This window comes from Manacus vitellinus, unplaced genomic scaffold (assembly GCF_001715985.3).
Source record: "Manacus vitellinus isolate BGI_N305 unplaced genomic scaffold, ASM171598v3 scaffold_7_pilon, whole genome shotgun sequence".
In the NCBI taxonomy this organism is placed as follows: domain Eukaryota; kingdom Metazoa; phylum Chordata; class Aves; order Passeriformes; family Pipridae; genus Manacus; species Manacus vitellinus.
The window spans coordinates 28,345,367-28,367,000 of NW_021940813.1; the positions used below are offsets into that span (position 1 = coordinate 28,345,367).

At 36.9% G+C, this 21,634-nt stretch overlaps 1 protein-coding gene across 1 annotated transcript in view; it reads left to right on the top strand.

The window, feature by feature from the left end:
- The window catches only part of VWA3B (von Willebrand factor A domain containing 3B), a 74,031-nt gene that overhangs the window by 17,854 nt on the left and 34,543 nt on the right, over nucleotides 1-21,634 (top strand). The window contains 10 exon segments of the mRNA XM_018084323.2: nucleotides 504-628; nucleotides 6,964-7,080; nucleotides 10,210-10,406; nucleotides 11,032-11,186; nucleotides 13,024-13,162; nucleotides 14,546-14,677; nucleotides 17,335-17,433; nucleotides 18,160-18,342; nucleotides 19,732-19,859; nucleotides 20,985-21,091. Of these exon segments, the coding sequence (XP_017939812.2) occupies nucleotides 504-628; nucleotides 6,964-7,080; nucleotides 10,210-10,406; nucleotides 11,032-11,186; nucleotides 13,024-13,162; nucleotides 14,546-14,677; nucleotides 17,335-17,433; nucleotides 18,160-18,342; nucleotides 19,732-19,859; nucleotides 20,985-21,091 (1,382 nt within the window).

Consider the following 21,634-nt stretch of genomic DNA (forward strand, 5'->3'; position numbering starts at 1 on the left):
TAGTTCTGTTTTAGAAACACATCTTCTTCCTGCTCTGAGAGCTTCTCTCTTTTGACAGTGAGGGTAAATGAAGTCTGCTTGTCATCCTGATTTGTATGTCGATAATGAAATAAATGTTCCTGTTAGGCTTTCAACTGGGAGGATAATCTGATAAAAAGGTGATAGTGTCATCTCAGACATCTCGAATTACATGCCTGCTCAGCATGTTAAAAGCATTAATTAAAATTAGATTTCCAGGAAATTGAAAAGTAGGGTGCCTTGGAGTAAGTAATACCCAAATGAAAGAATGTTCTACATGAGAAGACTTCAGAAGGTACAGAAATGTATGTAAAAAGTTTGATAATATTCGTTATCTCATTGTAGTTGAAGGTTTAGATATAGATTAGCAAATAATTCTGAAGTTGTACACCACTATGCTCTTGCATGTGTGACATACATCTCTTTAAAATTAGGAAAGTGTTTATGTGATTTGTGTACTGGTGGAAACTCATTTTGTATTACAGATTCCATGCTTTTGCTGAGAAGAAAGACTATAGACAAGCTACTGGAGCTGCATTAAAATATGAAGACGATGGAAAAGGTCTAATTGCCCTGAACTCTGGAAAACTGAAAGGGCGAATGCCACTAGGTAGACAATATAAAGCACAAGATTATACTGATATTTTCAGTGAGATTTTGGAATAGAAATGTAATATAGGACGCTTACTGAGTATAAAATAAAAAAACCCTCTGTAGATATGGGTGGGGTGAGGACAGGACTGGTCAAATGGAAATTCTGTGGGTGGCAAAGTGAGGGCAAAAAAAGAGAGAAGTGAAGAGAGTAGAGGATGTGCACGTGAGAATGAGAGAGAAGTGAAAAAAGCGAAAAGATCATTTGTTTAGGAAGATGAAGAATAGTACTGGTGTGCTTATGCCAGTGACCTTGTGGAAATGTATAGAGAAATGGCAGAAAGGAAGAGAAGTAGTGTGGAAGACCATATGATACAACAGCCACATCAATATAAACTAAGTTTGTATAAGGGGATCAAATCAACACAAGGTTCACTTGCTCCTCTCAAGAATTTGTCATAAAGAAAGGCTACAAGCACAGTAAAGTGGCCATATAGAAGGCAGTGCAAAGTGGTGGTGGCTGTGGGAGGATAGATGAAAAAAACCCCGAAGGAAACAACCAAAATAAACAGTTTCACTGCAGGGTGGAGCTGGGCAGAAAACTCTCAATGTGTTTCTTACTAGTTACAGTGCTGCTTCCTCTGGGTAAATGTTCAGTGGACTGGACTGGAGTTTCAGCCAGGTCAGGAGGAGACTGGTTTGTGGTATGCAATGAGGTTTGTGTGTAAAATCTGATGTTCTTTTTTTAGCAGGATGGTAAAAAAAAAGTTTCTTGAGATATCAGGAGTCATCAGACCTCTTTATTCTAATAGGTCAAATCCCCATTATGCTGGTGGCATTAATGTTGCCCCAAAGATACAACAGTGTTATCCTCTTCTCACTGCTTGGGAATGTGTGGCTTAAGGTGGATTTAGTGGCTCATGTAAGGTTGTTTGCCAGTCTTGGACTAACTGGCCATTTTTGAACTGTAGTCTAGTTCCTTGTGTACCAAGTTATCCTTCACTAGGACTGTGATTTTAACAGTACAAGAGAACCATAGTGGGGGACAGAAATAAGGGAGTGAGGTTCACCTGATTTTTTGCTTTGTGAAGGGACACTCAAGCCTCACCTGTGCAGGGTTTGGAAACCAACAGCAGTCTGCTTCAAAACATGATCTCTCGTTTCATACTAATTCAGAGCAGTATAATGATCACCTTCAGTCTGCCGTGGTCTTACTGGACCACATTTGGGGGTGTGCATGGGGGGAGCTGGCTCCCTCTTCCCCAGGGCAGTCAGCCTGTTTCAATAGATAGGCCTAGAGCTCCTGTATGACTGAAACTACTTCCTCACCAGTTTCTAAAGCTGAAAGCTGAATAGCTTTAATCACTCAAAGGGGCAGTAATCCCCTTGAAGTGCATTGTCTGTTGTGTCTTATTGCTATTATGGAGTAGAATTTACACATTAAAAAGGAACACAATTAGCTTTCTGCATTTACTGGGTATTACAAGCACAGTCGTGACATCACTGGCAGCCAATCAGTGTTTCAGTCGTATGCAGAATCTAAAGTCCTTTCAGAAAAGAAAACACATTGAAGACATTATTCTGGTCTGTGTCTGATGTCTGTTGTTTCAGAAACTCCTTCAAGGGTGTAATAATAAGGCAATAAAAATAAAAGCATCGATTACTCACTAATGGGCTCTGAAACTGGTTCTTGGATGTGTGGCATAAACTGTACAAGGAAATAAATAGAGAATGAACCAGAGATTTAATCATCCAAATGTGGTGTTTCTGGAAAATAAGAAGAGGCACAGGAATATTTTGATTATGTTCCTTTTTGCACCACAAGTGCAACAGCTGGAAAGTGAAACTCATCATCATGTTTTACGGACTGGAAAAGCTGTTTTAAGGACATTGGATAGTTTTCTGGGTATTCACTGCATATCAGCATTTTGCAAATACACGATATCTTTATGTTCACTCTTGTTCATTTGCCTAGCCAAAACAAGTCAGAAGTGAACTATTTAAAACTTTAGATAAGAGCTCCCTTCTCCCCTGTTTTGCATCTTGAGCAGTCATTTAGAAAGCAAGCGTGAGAAACTGCCAAATTTGAATTTTTTTTACACTCATTTTGAGTGGGTGCTTGAGATCAAAACAGGTGTAAGCCAGTAAAGAATTAAGGTCCTTATGCTGGCAGCCTCAGATTTACTTAAGGCAGAGAAATGCTTTTACATAAAACCTAATTTCACCAATGTGATGATATCTCCTCATCCAGCACTAATTTTCCTGTTATCACTTCTGCCTACATTCTTTGTGCAGTTTATTCATCTGCAAAAAGCTGCAGAATTAAGCAGTCTTGTTATGTAGTTAAAATGTAAAGGGAAAGGAGATGACATTTAAATTGGAACTTGAAGACACAGAGGGCAAGAAATGGTGGAAACTGTGGAGAAAAAAGGTTCTTTCTGAAAAGGGGGACATTTGTGTCATCTTCTTGGAGTAACAGGGATATAAGTGTTACACAGATCTTGAAAAGCAATGGTGTTTTGAACTAGATCCTGAAATGAATAGACGGTCCTCAGTGGCTGAAATGGAAACAGTGAATCTCTGTGCAGTGTGTTTCTGTGTGGTGGAATAGATGAGCTTGCATGTGTAAAGAAAATGCAAATGGACTGAAATCAGTATTTTACTGATGTGATAAATCCAAACAAGCATGTCTGCCCTCCTTGTGAACTGTATTCTTAGGTGTACTTGCTTTTCCACATTTACGTGATAGTCACAGGGAAAATTTCAGATTGTTGTGTGTAAAAACGGGAAGCCTAAGACCGTCATCCCACTGTATGTATGGCATTGAAGTCAATGAACTCTGCACTGTTTATGTACACCAACGTGGGAAAGATCAAAGCCTCCCTTTGGAGAGCCAGGATAATGACTGAAGAGTAGCTACTTTGCCTAGAAGCTGTAGCAAAGATAATTGCCCCTGCTTTTCCCTTGCACGTGCTTTGTCTAGTCTCAGCAACCTTGGCCTGGCAAACCTCTTTGCTAATGTGTAGAGAGTGATGCAGATAGCTGCTCTGCGATGCCACATGGGATTCAAAGTTCATTTGCTTTGTGCCTTTGTCCAGTGGGAAGGGGGCAGAATGGGACTCAGTACTGCTTGACTTGGCAGGCACACAGATAAAAGGTGTGCTCTTTTGTGCCTTCATTCATACCCCTCTAAGTGGGGATTTTAAAAATCAGTGCTTGAGGGAATATTGCTATGTTCTGCTGCCACATAGAGGCTGAGGAAGGGACTGGCTGTGAAATAATCAGTTTTCCCACCTTGCCTTGCCAGCAAATTGATTTTGAAATAGATTTTATTCCATTATGTTTGGATTTGCTGTCTTCCACATCTAAGTCTTATAACCAGAAAAGTAAGAAGTGCTTCTGTTTTCCCTAAGTTGTTTCTGTATTGGTATTTGCCACATGTTTCAAAGATGCTATACGTTTTGTAGGCTTTTTTTTTTTTTTACTATGGGCTTTTTTTTCTTAGCAACATGAAAATCAAATATGTAACAGTGAGTTGTTGAACAGGATGAGTTTGTTTGGAGGTAGGTAGGTGTGGAGAAGCTGCTTCTTTTAAGATTGCCTGACTGTTAAATAACTGGGGAATGGAAATGAGAGCAGTTATGAGTTTCCATGTACCTGTGCAAGTGTTTTGTGTTTTCACTTAGACCTACCATCTTGCTTCTCAATTCTCTGGTGTCAGCAAAATGCTTCTGCCCCTTGCCACATGCTGTCCCCACATCCTTCCTCATCCTCTTCCTCTTTTTCAGAGCTTTCCTTATCCTGGAACATTACCCAGCGTGGGGTGCTCTGCAGGGTTGCAATAGCTGTGGGGAGAGCTGAGGAGAACTGACTGTGCTTGGCCAGGGACAGGCTGCAGGGCATTTTGGCCGGCTCCCTAATACGTGACTGGTGGCCACCCTCCTGCCATTGCAGTGTGGTGGTTTTTGAACCAGAACCGGGGGCTCCCCAGGGGTGTGGCTGTTACACTGCCAGCCAGGGCAGCGGGATAGTGCTTCTTGGCAGAGGGATACCAGGAGGGCCCTTTCTCTCTCTGGATAAAGGGATCTTTTTAAGACAGGGTCTTTCCTGGGACATGAATGCCTGAAGGTGTACAAGAGATTGTGGGCCTGGATTGGTTGGAAACTGCACCATTTAGGGGAGTGACTTTCTTTGGTTGGTGGTCCCCAAAAAATGGCACTTCTGAGGTGTGAGTGCAGGGAATTTAAACCAAAGTGAGGTTCGTGCTTTCTTGGTCATTTACCAGTGATGTACTTTGAGGGACAGGCCACAGGTTGAGAGCCACACCTGGAAGATACTATGCACTGCATGTGTATGTATGTTTTGATCTGGGGGGCTCAGTTTCGAAAGACACAGCTTTTCTTTTCCACTTCTCCTTAGCTGTAGAGGAAAAGGGGACAAGGCAGTGGTGGAGGAGAGCTTCCCATGTAGAGAGAGAAAGTTGCTGCGGATATCACTGCTTGCAACCTTCTCTCCCAGTTGAATTCAGGAAAAAATGTTCCCAGAAAAAAGGTTTTCTAAGCAACTGGAATTTCATAATGTGCAGTTGTTGGTGCCCGCATTTGTCCTGTATACTGTCATCAAAGGTACTTACTTTGAAAGTGCATGCAGTTTTACTTAACTGTGCTGCAGCATAAATAAGGAAAAAATACCTTCTTGTGTAACAGCAATTCAATGTATGTGTCTTAAAGGGGACAGTAACAATAATCCTGTAAAATTGATGAGTCTGTAGCATCAATTTAAGGGGAAACAAAACAAAACCATTATATCATTGGCATTGTTTTAGTGGTAGTTGAAATATACATACTTCTTTCAGTATATTCAAATGTAACATTAAAAATGTTAATAAAATTGAATTTAGATCACATTAATTGACAGCTCATATCTGGCAGATACTCAGATTTAGTTGGAGGCAGTGCCACTGGAATTGCATTCTTAACAACCTTAAACTTGGAAATATGTGCATGTGTGGTGTGAATGCATGTGTTTTGTGGTTTTAACTGTGACAAAGGTATATGTTTACACATTCAGTGGCTGAGTACTCATCAGAAAATCTCTAGATCTGTTTGTCCTTGAATTTTGCTGATGCTCAGATTTTGTATTTCTGGTGAGAGATTGTTTCTAAAAGAAAAGTCGACTTCTTTCTAAAGTGTTTGAAAAGAATGCTTTTCTTAAGCTTAAAAGGGAATGATTACAGATGGAGGTTTTTTCTCCCTTTTGTGTTTTATGTTGTGGAATGATCTGCCTCACTAAAGCTTTTTGTGATTTAGGAAATGTTGATCTTTGTCCTAATGGCTGCAGCAGATGTTTTTGAAATGCAGGAAGGTCCCAGGAGGTGGCAGTGTACAATAACACATTTCAAAATATTTCTTGGAAACTGAGAGCATTTCACAATTAAAATTGAGTTCTTATTTTGTGTAACTTTCGTATTAGTATTATTTCAGGGAAGTTTATCAAAGAACAAAATGATCAGGTTTGTTTGTTTACTGATAACTTACTTTAGTAGGCAAGTTTGTGTGTCTTATCTTTCATACAGTGAACCACCACTGTATATTAACTGAACCACTAGATGATAAGATATAACTTGCCTTGTTCAGCATCTTTATGTGCAATTCATTAATAGGTTGTGATCTGCAACAGGTTGTAGCCTGCGTTTGTGGTTAGGTTAGCTGATGATTCAGTTTCTTTCAAATTTTTGCTGTAACAGTACACACAGTTTCTCTGCATTGTCCTATTGCAATTTAATCTCTGAGACTAACCCAATTTAACACATCTTTAGTAGTGAACATTCTGCTTAGATATACAGTGTGACTCAATTTTAGTAATTGTACTCTATGGAATAAATACATATTTTAATTATTTTAATAAAGAAAAACATGTCTGTTGAGATTAAGAAAACCTTAGGAAAGCTTTGCATCTTTCCTTTTTTTGGGATTTTTTTTTTTTTGACAATATAGCCTGATAGTAAAGCAGTTTTTTTCTTTTAACATTTATTTATGACTGTTGAGAATTGTTGGGATGAAAATCTTTAGCAAAATTTCATCACAGTCTTCAGGAATGAAGATTTAATTTTAAATAAAATTGTTTATATACTTTAAGGAAACTGAAAGAGTTGAAAATGTCTTCTCTTTAAACTTTCAAAATTGGGGTTTTGAAGTCTATCAGAAAACAGCACTTGTCACTGCAATGGGACCTCAAGAAAACAAAGTTATATGGCAACATCTGGATATACCAATGACTTTGTAATAATTGAGGAGTTATAAATTGTGGAAATGTTATCAAAATGTCAAGTTCTATTTAGGATTTCTTTTGCAGTAGCTGGTGTCCGTGAAGATGTCTTTTTGATCTGGAAGGAGTTGGAGGAAGCCAGGAATACAGTGAGACAAGTTCAGAAAATTTTATCAGAATCTGACCAGCCTGCTTCTCAAGATGGTATAATTTATGTTTCTTTCACAGACTTACCATTATATTCATGATCAGTATTTTATTTGTGAACAATTTTCATTACTCATCCATTTGGGGATGGTTTTCTCAGAAATATCTATGTACAGGTAACATCTATACTTGTTATCTAAATTTAGGGTTGCCTGAAACTTTCCAATACAAATCTCTGTTTATTATGGCTTAAACTTGCCAAACTTTAACAGGTTGAGGTGAAACACAACATTTTTAGTTCACTAGTGACTAGGTTTACAAGTTTTCTGCATTTTAAGATATGAAAATTCTTTTTGCTTTTTGTGGTCTCTCCCTTTCTGCCTGGGCCAGTAATTCTTTAATTTTATTCCACACAGTGCTGGGGAAGTACCTCGTCCTTCTCCCATCATGGTCATCTTGGGATAGCCCAGTTCATTCCTCTAAAAAGAAAAAAGTGTGCGTTTGAATTGTAATCAAAGGCAGAAGACTGAAAACAATTCTGGATGAGCACTCTGACAAATCTTGTCTTAAGAAACTTGGAGGAATACCCACATTTTTCATTAAACTAATAGTTCCCACCAGTGTGTTTAGCCTAGAACTTGATCCATTTGTTGTTCTGTGCATCTTGATTGTGGATTGAACACTGTTGGAGACAGCAGCATAGCTGGTTTCTGAAGTTCTGGAAGGCTTGAATAGGGGATGGTGAGGTGCTACTCAGCCCTTCTAAGATGGAGATTCTCTGGGCATGCTCTGGAGCAGAATGATCACACTGAGAAGACTTAAATAATGAAAACCTAGGAATCTGTAGAGTCTAGGCAGCTTCAGCATTGGACTGCAATCAAGGGGATGGATTTTCAGGATCATAACCATGATTGTCAGTGCCTATAATCTTCACCCTGGTTTTAAAATACTTATGCAGTGTCTACTGGTACTTTTTGTGTAAGTTGATACAAGATCCAGGTTGAATTAGCATAAGTCATGGGTGATTTTGTGTAGCTATAGTATTGTTTTTACAGTGCAATTGCTTTTACTTTGGCTAGATGGAGGCTGAGGCCAGATGCCACTTTCTGAATCACCTGCTGAGGAATGTTTTGTGCTGTCAGTTGGTCGGGAACTTGAAGTGTGTTAAGATACGTGACCGGGATGGTGATGATAATTTGAAGCTGGAAACTTTTCTTTGCTGCTGGGTTTGAATTTCTGTCCATAACATAGCTCTGCATGATTAAAACTAGAGTTTTTTCTTCTGTGAAGGCATAATACAGTTCTTTATACTGATAATAGCATCTTCTGAGTTAGTAAGCCTTCCCATATGAAGTTAAACAGCTCTTCTGTAATACATATCAACCAAGAGACCACAATAAAGCTGCAAGAGCAGCCCTAATTTCAGTGTTTATTTGTGTGTTCCTGACTGTGCAGCTTTAGTGTTCTTTCAGTGTTTGCCTTCATATATAATCACTTCATAAATAATTTAAAAGAAATTAAATTAACAGTATGATTTATTTGGTCAGTTCTTCAGCATTATTTGACTGTTACTCGTTCATCCAAATAACTGCAGTCTTTCAGTTTGCCTGCATTTCTTCCACATTTTACCTTCCTGTTTAAAATACTTTGCTGCAAAATGTAGTTTGTTATGAACACTGTGATGTTCTGCAGGAGAAGAAACAGAGAAAGAGTAAACTTTTCTGCTGTCACTCCAGATAATGCACTGGTTACCTGAACTGAGACATGACTTTTTACACAAAGCATGTGGAAAAAAGAAAACAAGTTTTCTTTTTAAAATTCTGCAAGTACATTTGTGGCACTTGTTTTTAGGACCACAGGCAGTCATAAAGCAAATATTTTCACATGAGTAGGCTCCACCCATGCATGTGCCTTAATGTTGGCTGATCTCTCTGTGTGTAAGGGCAGTAGATGCTTCCATAGGTTTGTTTACAGGCTCGGGATCTCAATGCTGTTATCACTGTAGCTGCATCTAAATGGAATAGACATTTATACCACCCAGGTCCACCAAAATTAAAGTGTGACAAAACAAATTCACGCTGCTATGAGACCCACTGCAGGGTCATTTGGTTTAGTTGTGTTTTATCGAGGTAGTGATGAGTGAGTGTAGAGCGCTCTATCTTATTACCAGTATCCAGAGATGTGCAGTGCCCTACCTTAAGATGGCCCTTGGAAAAATTTGTAAGACAATATGATATGAAAGGGTAAACATAAGAACAGTTATACCAGATCAGACAAAAAAAAAAGGCCACTTTTCTTCAGTATCAGTTGAAAATGCTTGAAAGAGGGTGTAGAACTAGAGATGGTCCTCCCTGGGCTGCAGGTGGGTCTCTGCACCCCGATGCTCCTCCATGGGCTGCAGGGGCACAGCTGCTCCACCACGGTCTGCACCACGGGCTGCAGGGGCTCAGGTCTGGTGCCTGGAGCACCTCCTGCCCCTCCTTCTGCACTGACCTTGGTGTCTGCCTTGTTGTTCCCATCTTCTCACTCTGCTCTTTCCTGGCTGGAATTCTTTTGGCAGAATGGCTTTCTGTTCATAAATATGTTATCACGGAGGTGTTACTGTCACACTTAATTGGCTTGGCCTTGGCTAGTGGCAGGAAGTCTGTCCTGGAGCTGGCTGGCATTGACTCCACCAGACAGGAGACACTTCTGGCAGCTTCTAAGAGGCCACTTCTGTAACCCCCCCCCACTACCAAAACCTACCCACAGAAACCCACTACAAAATGTTAACCAACTCAACTGTATTTTCAGTTATATCTTCTGTAGTTTCATTTTCTCAAGTGATTCTTCTTGAATTTAGACATGTTATACAGGAATACTTTCTGGCATTTTGTAATTAAACTATTAAGAGTATTCCTTTTATATGTTGATCTTGTCACTGTTTAATGTCTTCTGATGTTGGATTTTTTTTCCAGTTATAAAGGAATTCGTTACAATGAGTTGTCTGATAAGAAAAAAAAAACACAACCAAAGTAGAGGCTGTTAAAAATTACTCAGAAATATCTGCTCACTCCAATGCTGTCAGAGCTAGCAGAAAAAGTTTGAAAATTTTGACTCTAGTATCATAACCTGGTTTTGAAAATAGTATAACCAAACTGAACCACGTTATACAGGAAATTTTGTTTGTTGTATTTTCTTTATTAGCAACCAAAACTGATCATCCATTACAAAATCATGTATATGACAAGTATTTGACTTCTGAGAAGTGGTTGCAGAAATATGGCTTGAAAGCTCAGAAGCTCACACCGTATGATGCACTTGCTGATTGTATTTTCCGCCATGTAGATGGGATTGTTGACATAAAAACTAAACCAGAGGATGAATCTTCACAAACTGATGCTGTGAGTGTTGTTAATTTTCCCTCTCATCCTGTGAGTTGTTTGTTTTTTCTTTTGAAGCTTGAAAACTTGGCTGGTGGAGGAATTTATGATATAGTATATGGCCTCATTGTTTTGTAGTTTTTTTAAAATCATCTTATTAATTATGGGGACAAAGAATGTCATGAAAAGAATGTTTCAAAGGGCTATTTTAAAGACTCCTTGCCAGTTCCCATGTAATCTGAAAGGAAAGATCAGGACTGGCTTAAGCAATGCCATCATTTTCTATGTATTTCTGTGTGGTGGAGCAAAGATTGCTTGTCTTCAGAATATGTGTTAGTCTCACCTGCTGCAGTGTTTGCAGGTACTTAAACAAATTTGGATTAATATGTCTTCTATTTGTTTTTCTCAAGCTTTACCATTACACTGTTTGATGTAATGGTAAAGCTTCTGCTTTTGCTAGCTACAAGAATAAAACCAGTTTCTATTGACTTGCTAGGAGCGAATTCTGTGACCATCCTATCTCATGTTTATTTCTGCACCTGTTCATGTGCAACAAGCATGTACATTTGAAGTTTGTTCACCAAATATTAAAGGCACTGCAAAATAATGTGTTTTGGAACATGAAATGGGTTTTTCTTTGTTGTAGGAGACAAAAAGGAAGGTAATCCATGCAAGATACTGTGACAGGTTTGTACATACCCTCTGGAAAGATGGATCTGTAGTTCACATATATGTTAGTACAGAAAAGTATAAGCAGTACGAAGAGAAAATGAGGACAGCTCTCAGACAAGTGGAAGGAAGGTTAGTGTTCACATAAACTCAGTTTGTATTGTTTTACATGGTTGCTGAAATGTTTGACATTTACTGTCATAATAAGCTGAAGTGGTTGGTAAACTGACAGTAGTGGTACTGAGCCAGAAAAGATCAGAATCTTATATGTAGGATTTCTTAGTAGCCATGTAAGAAAATTGATGAACAGTTTTATCTTTTGTTCTCCTTCTGAAACACAAATGTGAAAGTCAGTCTGCACATTTTTGAATTACTGCTGAAAGTGCCAAAAAGTATTGGGACTATAGGGTGGCAGGGAACTTAAAGAATCATCAATAAAACTTAATAAATATTCATCCTGTATGTTTAGTATCCCTTGAGATACCTTGAACACCAAGTAGCACAGCTACAGTACAGCATGCTGATAATGGTTATCTTTTGCAATTTCTTGTTGAAGACAAGTTTGAACAGTCTAGATCAGAGTCAGGGCATGAGCTATTAAGTAATGCACATGATGAGAAGTTCAGTGCTCAAACCACCTGCCTGGTTTACATTTCTGTAGCCATATAGACAGTCTTAGATTTTGTAGGACATCTACCAAAAAAGAGGCAGTCTGAGGGTCTGATTAATCTGTCCTAAAGATGCCCCTAGAGTAAATTGGCTTTTAAAGCTACACTAGAAGACAAAGGTAACCTATTGTAGAACTGAGAGAAAGAATAAATGTTGCCCTCTGTTTTGTATATTAGGGCAACAAGATGTCTCACTGAAGAAAGCATGTGAACTTCCATTTTATTGATGAATTTTTCAGTTTGTTGCTGCTTCTCTACCAAAAGTATAGCAACCTGATTACATTTAGCAGGGTGAAACAGAATTTTGGTATTCCTTTTAGTTTTTCTTCATCTTACTGTACGTAGGATAACATTTATGTAGTGTCAAAGGAAAATTTGAGATAAACAGTTTTAGTGAGTGTATATTTTTGAAATCCAAGCTGAGATTATGGGTTTGCTATTTTGAGTGGTTCATCTCAGTGTTAAAAAGTCCTGGTAGACCTCATCAAACACTTTTGGGGAAATAATTAATGACAAAATAGCTATCGGTAGCAAATGTAATAGGATCCTTAAGTTTCCATGATATCATTTTTTTAAACCTCTGTGGAGATGAGTAATATTTTTCCCAGGACCATTATATTCCATCTGTTAAACATCTCTGTTTCGGAGTAGATGGGTACTTTACGACTCTCAAGGGAAATCAGATTTGGACTTGCTGCAGCCATTACTGAGGAAGGATTTTTGTGCACAGCAGTATGTATGCACGTATTTAACTGGCAGGCACACTCCAATCCTCTTTAAAATGTAAAACTTAGTCTGTAGTTAAGGCTCGAGGTCAGCAAACCATTGAAGCATCTGCTTTATATTAAGGCTCTTCAAAGTGCTTAAGTTCCTTGCAGAATAGGTTCTCAAGTGGTTTCCTGAGAAGGGAGGCACAGTAGCATGTGATTAAATGATTTACTGAGTTCAGACTGGTGAACAGTTACAGTGACAATAGTTATAGTTGCTTCCACATGGGTTTTCCCAGCTTAAACTACCTGATAATTGACTTTATAGAGGTGCTGTATTGTTTTGTCTTTTTTTGTCTGTCTCTGGATTTCTACTGAAATTATAAAATAAAAATGTCTTGTGTTGTTATGTAATGACATAGGATGGGTTCATCAAGGGCAATATACCACTTCTCACAGTGACTACTAACAGGTGTTTAGGGAAAGAGAATAAGAAGTACAGTAGTGATAAAAAGATCCTACCTGTTAGATTCTGATATGCAGAGCTCCAAAGATCTTATGGAACAGGTTTTGATACTTTTGTTCCTCCCCTAGGATTAAGTGGCTTCAACAAGGAAGCAGAGGGCTCTTTGGTAATGTGTTTGAAGATAATGTCTATATTCTCATTGATACATCCCAGTCTATGAACAACAAGCTGCCACTGGTGAAGGAAAAAATATTTCAGCTCATACAGGTAGGACAAAGTGATGATTCTGAAGGCTAGGAGCATTTTAGAGTAGGCTCATCTCTTCTGGATGGCTGTTATTTCACTTTCTATTTATTTTTATTTCTTTAAATAGCAGCTTTACAAAAGTATTTATATTTTTCTTCATGTGCTCATTTTTCAATTAAAAATTTGTATTTTTGCTTCATTTATACAAATATTTGAAAAAAACTAGAGAAAATGTTATAAAATAAAAAAGCTTATGTTGTTCTTTCTCTCAAGCCACCTTCCTCCTAAAAAAAGATAAAAAACAAAACAAGAAAAAAACACACAGAGAAAAAGCTATACAATGAAATACCTTTTGGCATTTTCATTTATCATCCAGTTCCATTGGCATGTTGTGATTTGTAATGTGTGTTCTAAATTCACTTTCATACTTCTACAATAGAGGGCGTAGAACGTTTTGAACTTGATTGAATCTTGCAGGGACTCAGAACTTTGCAATGGGACTTGCAAAGTGCAGAAGCACCTCAAAAGCTGTGACTGCTGGGAGACACACCTAAGACAGAATTTGTCTCACCTAGTTTTAGAAGTCTACAATGATGTCAGCTTAGCGTACATTAATATTTGAAATGGGTACTCTTAAAACATGATTAATCTTAAATTTCTTTAACCCTAAGAGAAGTAACTGACAAATAAAAATTCAATCAGTCTGGCATTGATAGAATCATTAGTAGGACTAAAAATATTAAAACTATGACAGAGAGGTTTTTGAGCTAGGTGCAGTCATAGGACATAGTATCTTGTGGTCCTCTAAGCAGATCAACTCTAGAAATTTATTAGATACTGTGCCAGAAGGTTTCACAAGCAGCTGCACAAAAATGGTGATGAAAGGGAGGCAAAGGTTTCAGTCTCTGAAAGTTTGTACTAGCTTGCACAAATTTTCCCTGACTTACTACTTTCCTCCAAAAGCAACTTCAGCAAATTCCTAACTTATTTTTTTCCTGCTTTCCCCTTGCCAGTGCTCTTTGTTTGATTCTTGTTCTCTTTCTCTAAATGATGTCTTTCCTTCTGATTTCAATTTCCTTTGGTAAGCAGTGATAATCTCTTTCTTACACCACTGATCCTACCCAGTTTCATCTCTGTTTCATGCCCTCCTAGACATTTGCTGTTCAAGTAGTTTGAGAAATATGAGTATATGGAGTCTTACTTTGGGAATTTCAAGTAACCTTAATAGTTGTAAGTGATAATTGTCTCTGTCTTTGTATATCTCTCTGTACGCCATAACTGAATATTATTGTAACCATATAATCAACTATATAATAATTAAAACAACTGCTAGTACTCAGTATTTCAGGATACAAGTATTCTTTCTTTTAACAGTATGTAAAATTCAGATGCTATCTCTTGCAGGAACAATTGAGACACAAGAAGAGATTTAACTTTGTGAAATTTAGTGCCCAAGCAGTGGCATGGCAAGAGAAACTTGCTGAAGTTAATGAGGAAAATTTGCAAGATGCTTGGCTTTGGATAAAACAGCTTGAGGTAATATGGCAACCAATTATCACAAAGCGTGCTTGTACAAAGTTGTATTTGTTTCCTCATTTTCTGTGTGGCTGGGGTGATTTTGGACTGACTAAGTATTTGACTTGAGTAAGCTGAAAATATATATGATGTATAGACCTTAGTGAATCTGAGTACAACATATCATCTGTCAGGTGTAATAACCCTTTAACAGAGGACCTGTTTATCAAATCATATTAATAATTCAACTTGCAGCCTTCTATGTTTAGTAGCCACAATGCAGACATTGGCCCGTTTGATTTCTGCAGGAAACATGTCAGTGCTCAGATCTCATGTCTGAATTTGTCATTCTGGCTGCAGGGCTGCTGCGTGGTTATGAGAGCTGTTGCTGGCAGACTTACAGCTCAGAAGTGGTACAGGAAACATGTCAGCAACATGGAGAAGCATTTCTAGTCCCTGTTGATGAATAGATAGGCAGGTGACTTTAGCTGTGATAGAAACATGAGAACAACCATACTCAGACCAAACATCTATCTGTCTACCCAATATTCTTTCTCTGACAGTGGCCAAAATCTGAGCACTTTTCCCTGAAACAGTAGAAATGCTTGTAGTCAGCCACAGTCATCCCCCACATTGTAACTGTCATCAGCTTTAGGACCACCTAATGTGTCAAATGTTCAACATTATGAGCACAGGACTGAGAATCAGTTGCCCAGTGCTACAGATGTATCCCATGTTATATTTTCTGACACAAACCCCCTCATGTTTATTACATGTTTATGTAATAAAACTCCTCAGCATTATGACAGCTCTTCCTCAGACTTAATACGAAATTCCTGGGGATGAGGGAATTGGGGAAGCTACATAATGCCTCTGAGACTATAAAGCAAGATAAATAACAGTATTCTCAGAAAATACTAACAGACCAACACGTAGAGAAAAGAAAGCTTTAGTGTGGCCTCACTGAGCAGTTGGCGAATACTTAAAACTGAGGTTAGTTAATTTTACTTGAGACTTGAAAACTTGGCTCTGTTTAAATCATATATGTTGTACAGCTTCATGCAAGTTCAGTAATACATTGAGCTACCATAATTTGTTACCATCTTATATATGCATTTGGGAATGGCCTTGTTCATCATTATTCATAAAATTGTTAATTGTTTATTATAAATTTCATTTGAAATTCAGATCTAGATATCTGAAGTGGTGCAGGAAATGGTACAAGAGCAGACTACTTTTTTCAATGTTGGCATCTGCTGGTGACCTTTTAGTCTCTTTTAAGCAGTGCATGTGTAAGTCTGAGATCAGAAAGCTGACTTTACAGTGAAGCTGAAATCAACAGAGGATTGGTCTGGAATATTAATCAGAGTAGCTCCTTTGATCTCATTTTATACACTTTGGTCCCAGGATTATCAATAAGGAAGCTGAGCTATAAACAGTAACTAACTGTTCCTTAAAAATCCTTTAGATGTGATAACACTGAAAATTTTAGAGGTGGTAATGTCACATAGTTGAAGTATGTCAATGTTGTTTAAACACTGATAAAACCAGTGTCCATTTGTAACAGTAGCAATTGAGAAACCTAAAATGAACAGCTTTCACTATAAGGTACATAATTATTTTCCTTACATCATCAGCATCCACCCTATGTTCCCATGATGTGAAAAGAAGTGAAAGGTGTTTTGTTTCAAATTAGCTCAAAACCAGGTACCATTATCAAAAGAGCCAGGATGGCCAGTTTACACATAATAATGAGTGATGTGTCTAAAACTTTATAATGCTTACTAAAACATTAGGAATATTAGATAAATTTAGCACAAACAAAATGAATCTGGCTAGTTATTTCTTATGAGTGGGTACTGATAAGGATTGCTTGTGAATTAGAAGATAGGATTATAAAGTATATGAGCTGTCTTGCTGCTTGGCCCACACACTCTTATGCAGCTATACAGAATCACTGTCAGAATGTACCTCCTATTTCATTTTACCTGATTTACTTACTTTACCCTTTCTAATAGAACTTGGTGGAGGTGGGAAGGACTGGAAGAAGTCTTAACGCAATTATTAGGACTGAAAAAATAATGCTATCTGTTAACATTTTTTTATGCATGGGTCAATGTTAGAGATTTATGTTTATCTTCTGCAATGCATTATGTATGTGGATCCCAAGTTTCTTGTTGCACCACTACAATCCTCTCTGCCCTCCAGAGGAGTATTCAGATGTTATACAACCATAAAACAGGTCCAAATATTTTCAGGGATTTTGCTTTGTCCCCAGAAAAAGACTAAGACTTGATGAAACACTTTTCCATACTGGTAAAACTTTACATGTACCTTTAATTTGGAAGGTTTGGTACACTGCATGTTTGAAAGGTGGCCATTTGAAGATGTAAACTGTAGGTTTTAGGTTCCTATAAGCCATAAAATGCATTTCAGTGAGTTTAGAGTTGCGTTTAGTCTAAAAAGAAACAAAAATCACGATCACAAAGTATGTGAATGACATACATAGGAAAAATGCTAGTATTACTCCAAAACTTTTTTTAGTGGGCACAGTATTACTTTACTGGGCATGTTTTGTTGCTATAGATAACTTTTGTGCTAAAATAATTTAAGAACAGAGGCAAAGAACTGTTAGTATTTATAGCTGTTTCTTTGTCTCTTTCTTCTTGATTTCCTAGGTTGGAAGTTCCACAAATACACTCAAAGCTCTCCAGATTGCTCTTGCTGATACTGACACTCAGGCTATTTATCTCTTGACGGATGGGAGACCTGACCAGGTATTTCTAAAATGAGAAAACAGAAGATGCAGAAAAGTGGTGTCAGAAGTCAGAAGTGGGAGATGAATATCATGCCTACAGTGCTGAGTCTTGTGCAGTCTCTTGGATGTTTATTTGCATTGTTTCACAGTTTTTCTATCTAGAAGCATATATTAATGTTTTACCAAAGAATAATTTGGCTTAATATACACTTATTAATATTCTTATTTTTAATATTTTTATTAAGTTCAAAATTAATGAATACCTGATTTCTTTTTACCTGGTTACTAATGCCTTTTATGATTTATGTTTTGTTTCCTGATATTGAATCGACTTTTCTGTGAACTAATTTTGTTTATTAAAAATATCTATACTCATATACTTCCAAAAATATTTTTATATATATCCAGTGATAATAAACACCAAAACAGTATTTTAATTTCCTATACTTTAGTAATTTCTTTTAAGACTTCAGAAACAAAGAGTACTGCATCATGGCTAGGCTTTGCAAATGAAGATTTTTACATCCTGTACCTTAATGCATTGTCAGTGTTTCAAAATCTGTTTTAAATTAGCTCATTTTATGTAATTATGAAATAACAATCCATATAAGGTGGATGCTTTTAACTGGTCTATATCTGTCTATAAGCAACAGTATGACTGATTACATTCTTACAAATTCACCATGTTTTGATAAATACATTTCTAGATGCTGTATTTTTAATATACTTTTTTTCCAATTTTCAGCCCTCCCAAATAATTTTTGCTGAAGTCCATCTTCATTGTAAAATTCCCATCCATACTGTTTCATTCAACTGTGATGATATAGAAGCTAATAAATTTTTGTATGAACTATCTACTAAAACAGAGGGACGGTTTCATTATTACAACATTTATTTGACTGATCCTGATACTGCAGAGTTTATTCTTGTGAGTATCTGAAAATAAATATATCTGCTTCTTCATGCTGTTGAAGGAACCACAACTTGCATTACTGTGATTTCATGTTACAATAGATTATTAAAAAAAAAGAGGGTTAATCCTAGTCATCTTCAAAGTGATGTAAAAGCAATAAGTATGACATTTTTTGCTTGTTAAATTTTATTAGACTGCAACAAAAAAGCCCGAATGTCATGCAAAGTACATTTGTAATGCTACTGTTGGAAACACATTCCCCCTCCCCTAGCCCCCCGCCTGAAACCCAAAACCTAAAAATACATGCAGACCAAATTCAGCTCTGGAAGAAACACGTGTGATCTCTGCTGTCTCAGAAATAAGTTACTGTTTAAAATGAAACTATGTTTTGTATCCTGTTAAAAAATGAGAGAATGCACAGCTGAATTTGAATGATGATGAATGATTCCATCAATTTTGTTAAAAGTTTGCTCTACAGTAGCCACTTGGGAGAGATCCATAATGAGTAAAATGACTAGAATAGCAGTCATCTATCAGGTGTGACTAAGCAGCTCAATCTAACAATCCCCAGTAGAAAATTTCTGAATAGACTAACAGAATCATCCATTTGAAACATATTCTTATTTTTAATTAAAAGCAACACTTAATTGATTCCACAAATTTTAGAAATGGTTGTGGTGGAACAATGAGAACAACAAGGAATAAGACAGTAGCAGGAAACTTGAACTTTGCGAACACCAATTAGAAGGAAGATGTGAAAATAATCCAGCTCTTGAAAAGTATCAGAGAGTGTGCTGGGCAATTTGAGTGATCCTGATGGTGTGGACTGTGTGACACTGCTCGTATTGGACAGATGAGTGCCAAAGTCTGTATTGTACATCTCTACACTTCTGGCCCTGTGGGAATTGTAAGGGGATCATCATTGGAATTTCCTTCCTGTTTCCTCCTCCTTAATCCAAATGATTCTTAGTCACTCCAGTGTTCCCTTGAAGAGTATGTTTTGTCATTCCCAGGGACAGTATGTGATACAGCTGTGATCTGTAGAATGACAGGCCGCCAGTTGTACGTAACTGGTATTGTATTTTATTTATTTGCTTATTTATTTTCTTGCTTGCTGGAAGTGAGTGGAGCTACTGACCTCAGTACATTATTCAGAAATATGGCTGTTCATAGCTCAAGGGGTAACTGGCTAGTTAGGGAATGCTTATCTTTTTCCTAGAAAGGAAGAATAATTTGAAAGGCTGTAATGCCAAGCACAAGAGTCTACCTGAAAGAGTCTACAAAATTTGGAAGCTGTCCTGAGCCATTATTCAAAATTATTATGAGAACTTGCATAGTTTCAGTTCAGAAATGAAACTTGTTTAGGCCTAGTTGTACTAAAACATATGATTTTCTTTCTGTTAGAATAAAGACATACATCTTTTGAAACGAGAAATTGATCAAGGAGAAAAAGACCTAGAGAAAGTAAAGACCTTTCATGTCAAAAGCCTGATGATGGATTCTTTTAATGAAGAAAATTATCCAGAGAATAAGTATGTCCTCATACTGTTTTGTTAATAAGACATAAGAGCTATCTGTTACATTTCTCCTTTTCATTGTCTTGCATTTTTAACCTCTGACATTCTCTTTTGAAAAGAAAGGTTGTTGCTTTGTTGTTTTGAGGTGGTTTTTTTTAACAGCTAAGGTAATGCAAAAGAAAAATCTGGAAAAATGCACCAATATCATGGTGCCTGAAACAAAATGATCTCAAATATATCAATAGTCTCAATATATTAGGAATAATTAAAGCATAGAGGGGAAATTATTTTTCTGTCTTCAACACATGGTAGAGTTGTTCCCTCTGATCTCAAGGATTAATGAAAAATTATTGTCGTATAGGTACGGCTGGCTTGGATTTCATGACTAAATTGCCACTCATTGGGATATGCTGATTGAAACATAAATTATGTACAGATCTATTTGTGTATTTACCTGTGAAGTAATAGTATAAAAGTAAAAAATTGCATTAAAAGAAATCAGATTTTTAAGACAGAAATCTATTAAAAACAGTAAGTTAAAGTAAAGGTATAAAAAATAAAGTAAAAGAAATGAAAATTGGAGAGTGCTATGGAATGATTTCATATGTATGGAAGGGCAGGTAGGATGTCCAGCATAAAAATATTTTTAAGTGTTTATTTTAGAAATTTCATATTTTTTATTAATGCTGGCACTTAGATATATATATGTATATGCATATATATGTGTGTCAGATATTTTCATTGCTGATGATAGGTTTATTCTTACCCTGGGATTCAAAGTAGCTATTACAGAACATTCTATCCTTATTAAAAGGATATGAGGGTGTTACCTTAAAAGTAATGAACGTCTTTTAAATAAACTAAGAAAGGACTTTTAAATAATTTTAAAAACTGAGAATATTTTAACCTCCTTTGAACTCCCCTTTGAAATGCAGATTAGTATAACAGAGAAAATATTTTACGCTGTTCGAAGCATCTGAAAACAGTATTTAAATTACCAGAAAACTTCAGCTTAGCATTTCTTAAACCAGTGTTATATACTTGAAATAACTTCTTTTTAAAACTTACAAGCACTAACCACTTACAAGCACTTAAACAAGCTGTATCCAAACATGCTGAAGAGCTGAGTACTTCTCTTAGCAGTAGGCTGTTCTGTGCTTCAGAAGAGCCAGCACGGACTCCACACCAGCAAACCTGGCAAACAACTGCTGACAGTCCAGCCCGAAGAAAGAAATTATTATATGCAGGTAAGACTGAAATGAACTGTAGTTGTTAACAGAATTTATTCACTAACTTGAAAAGATCCTGTTGCAAATAGCAAAAAGCATCCCTTTTGTAGGAACAAATGAAGTATGATGATATAAATAATCATCCTTTTGAAAATCTAACTAACTTATCTTCATTTTTACTTTCAACCATCTTATTCATCTGGCCAAAACAGACAAACATATGTCTGCTCATTTGTCCTTCATCACAGGCCCTGCAATAAAAAATTAACCCCTTTAACAAAATGTTTTGAAAGCTCTGTAAATGTTTTTTTAACAGTAGATATTAAACCCTTATCTCTTTTTATTCTAAGAAAGTATGTATCTGGCAAGAATGAAGAGCTGATCTATGTTTCACTAGTTACAGCATTACTTACACTAATATTTCCCTTACTACACCCATAACACTATATTTCTCTTGGAAGTATCCTTTGTATATCCACTGTATCCTTGCAGTCTGAAACCAAGTTTACCCAGCTGAAGTAAAAGAAACCTTCATCCTTGAGGAAAGTACAAAGTACAACT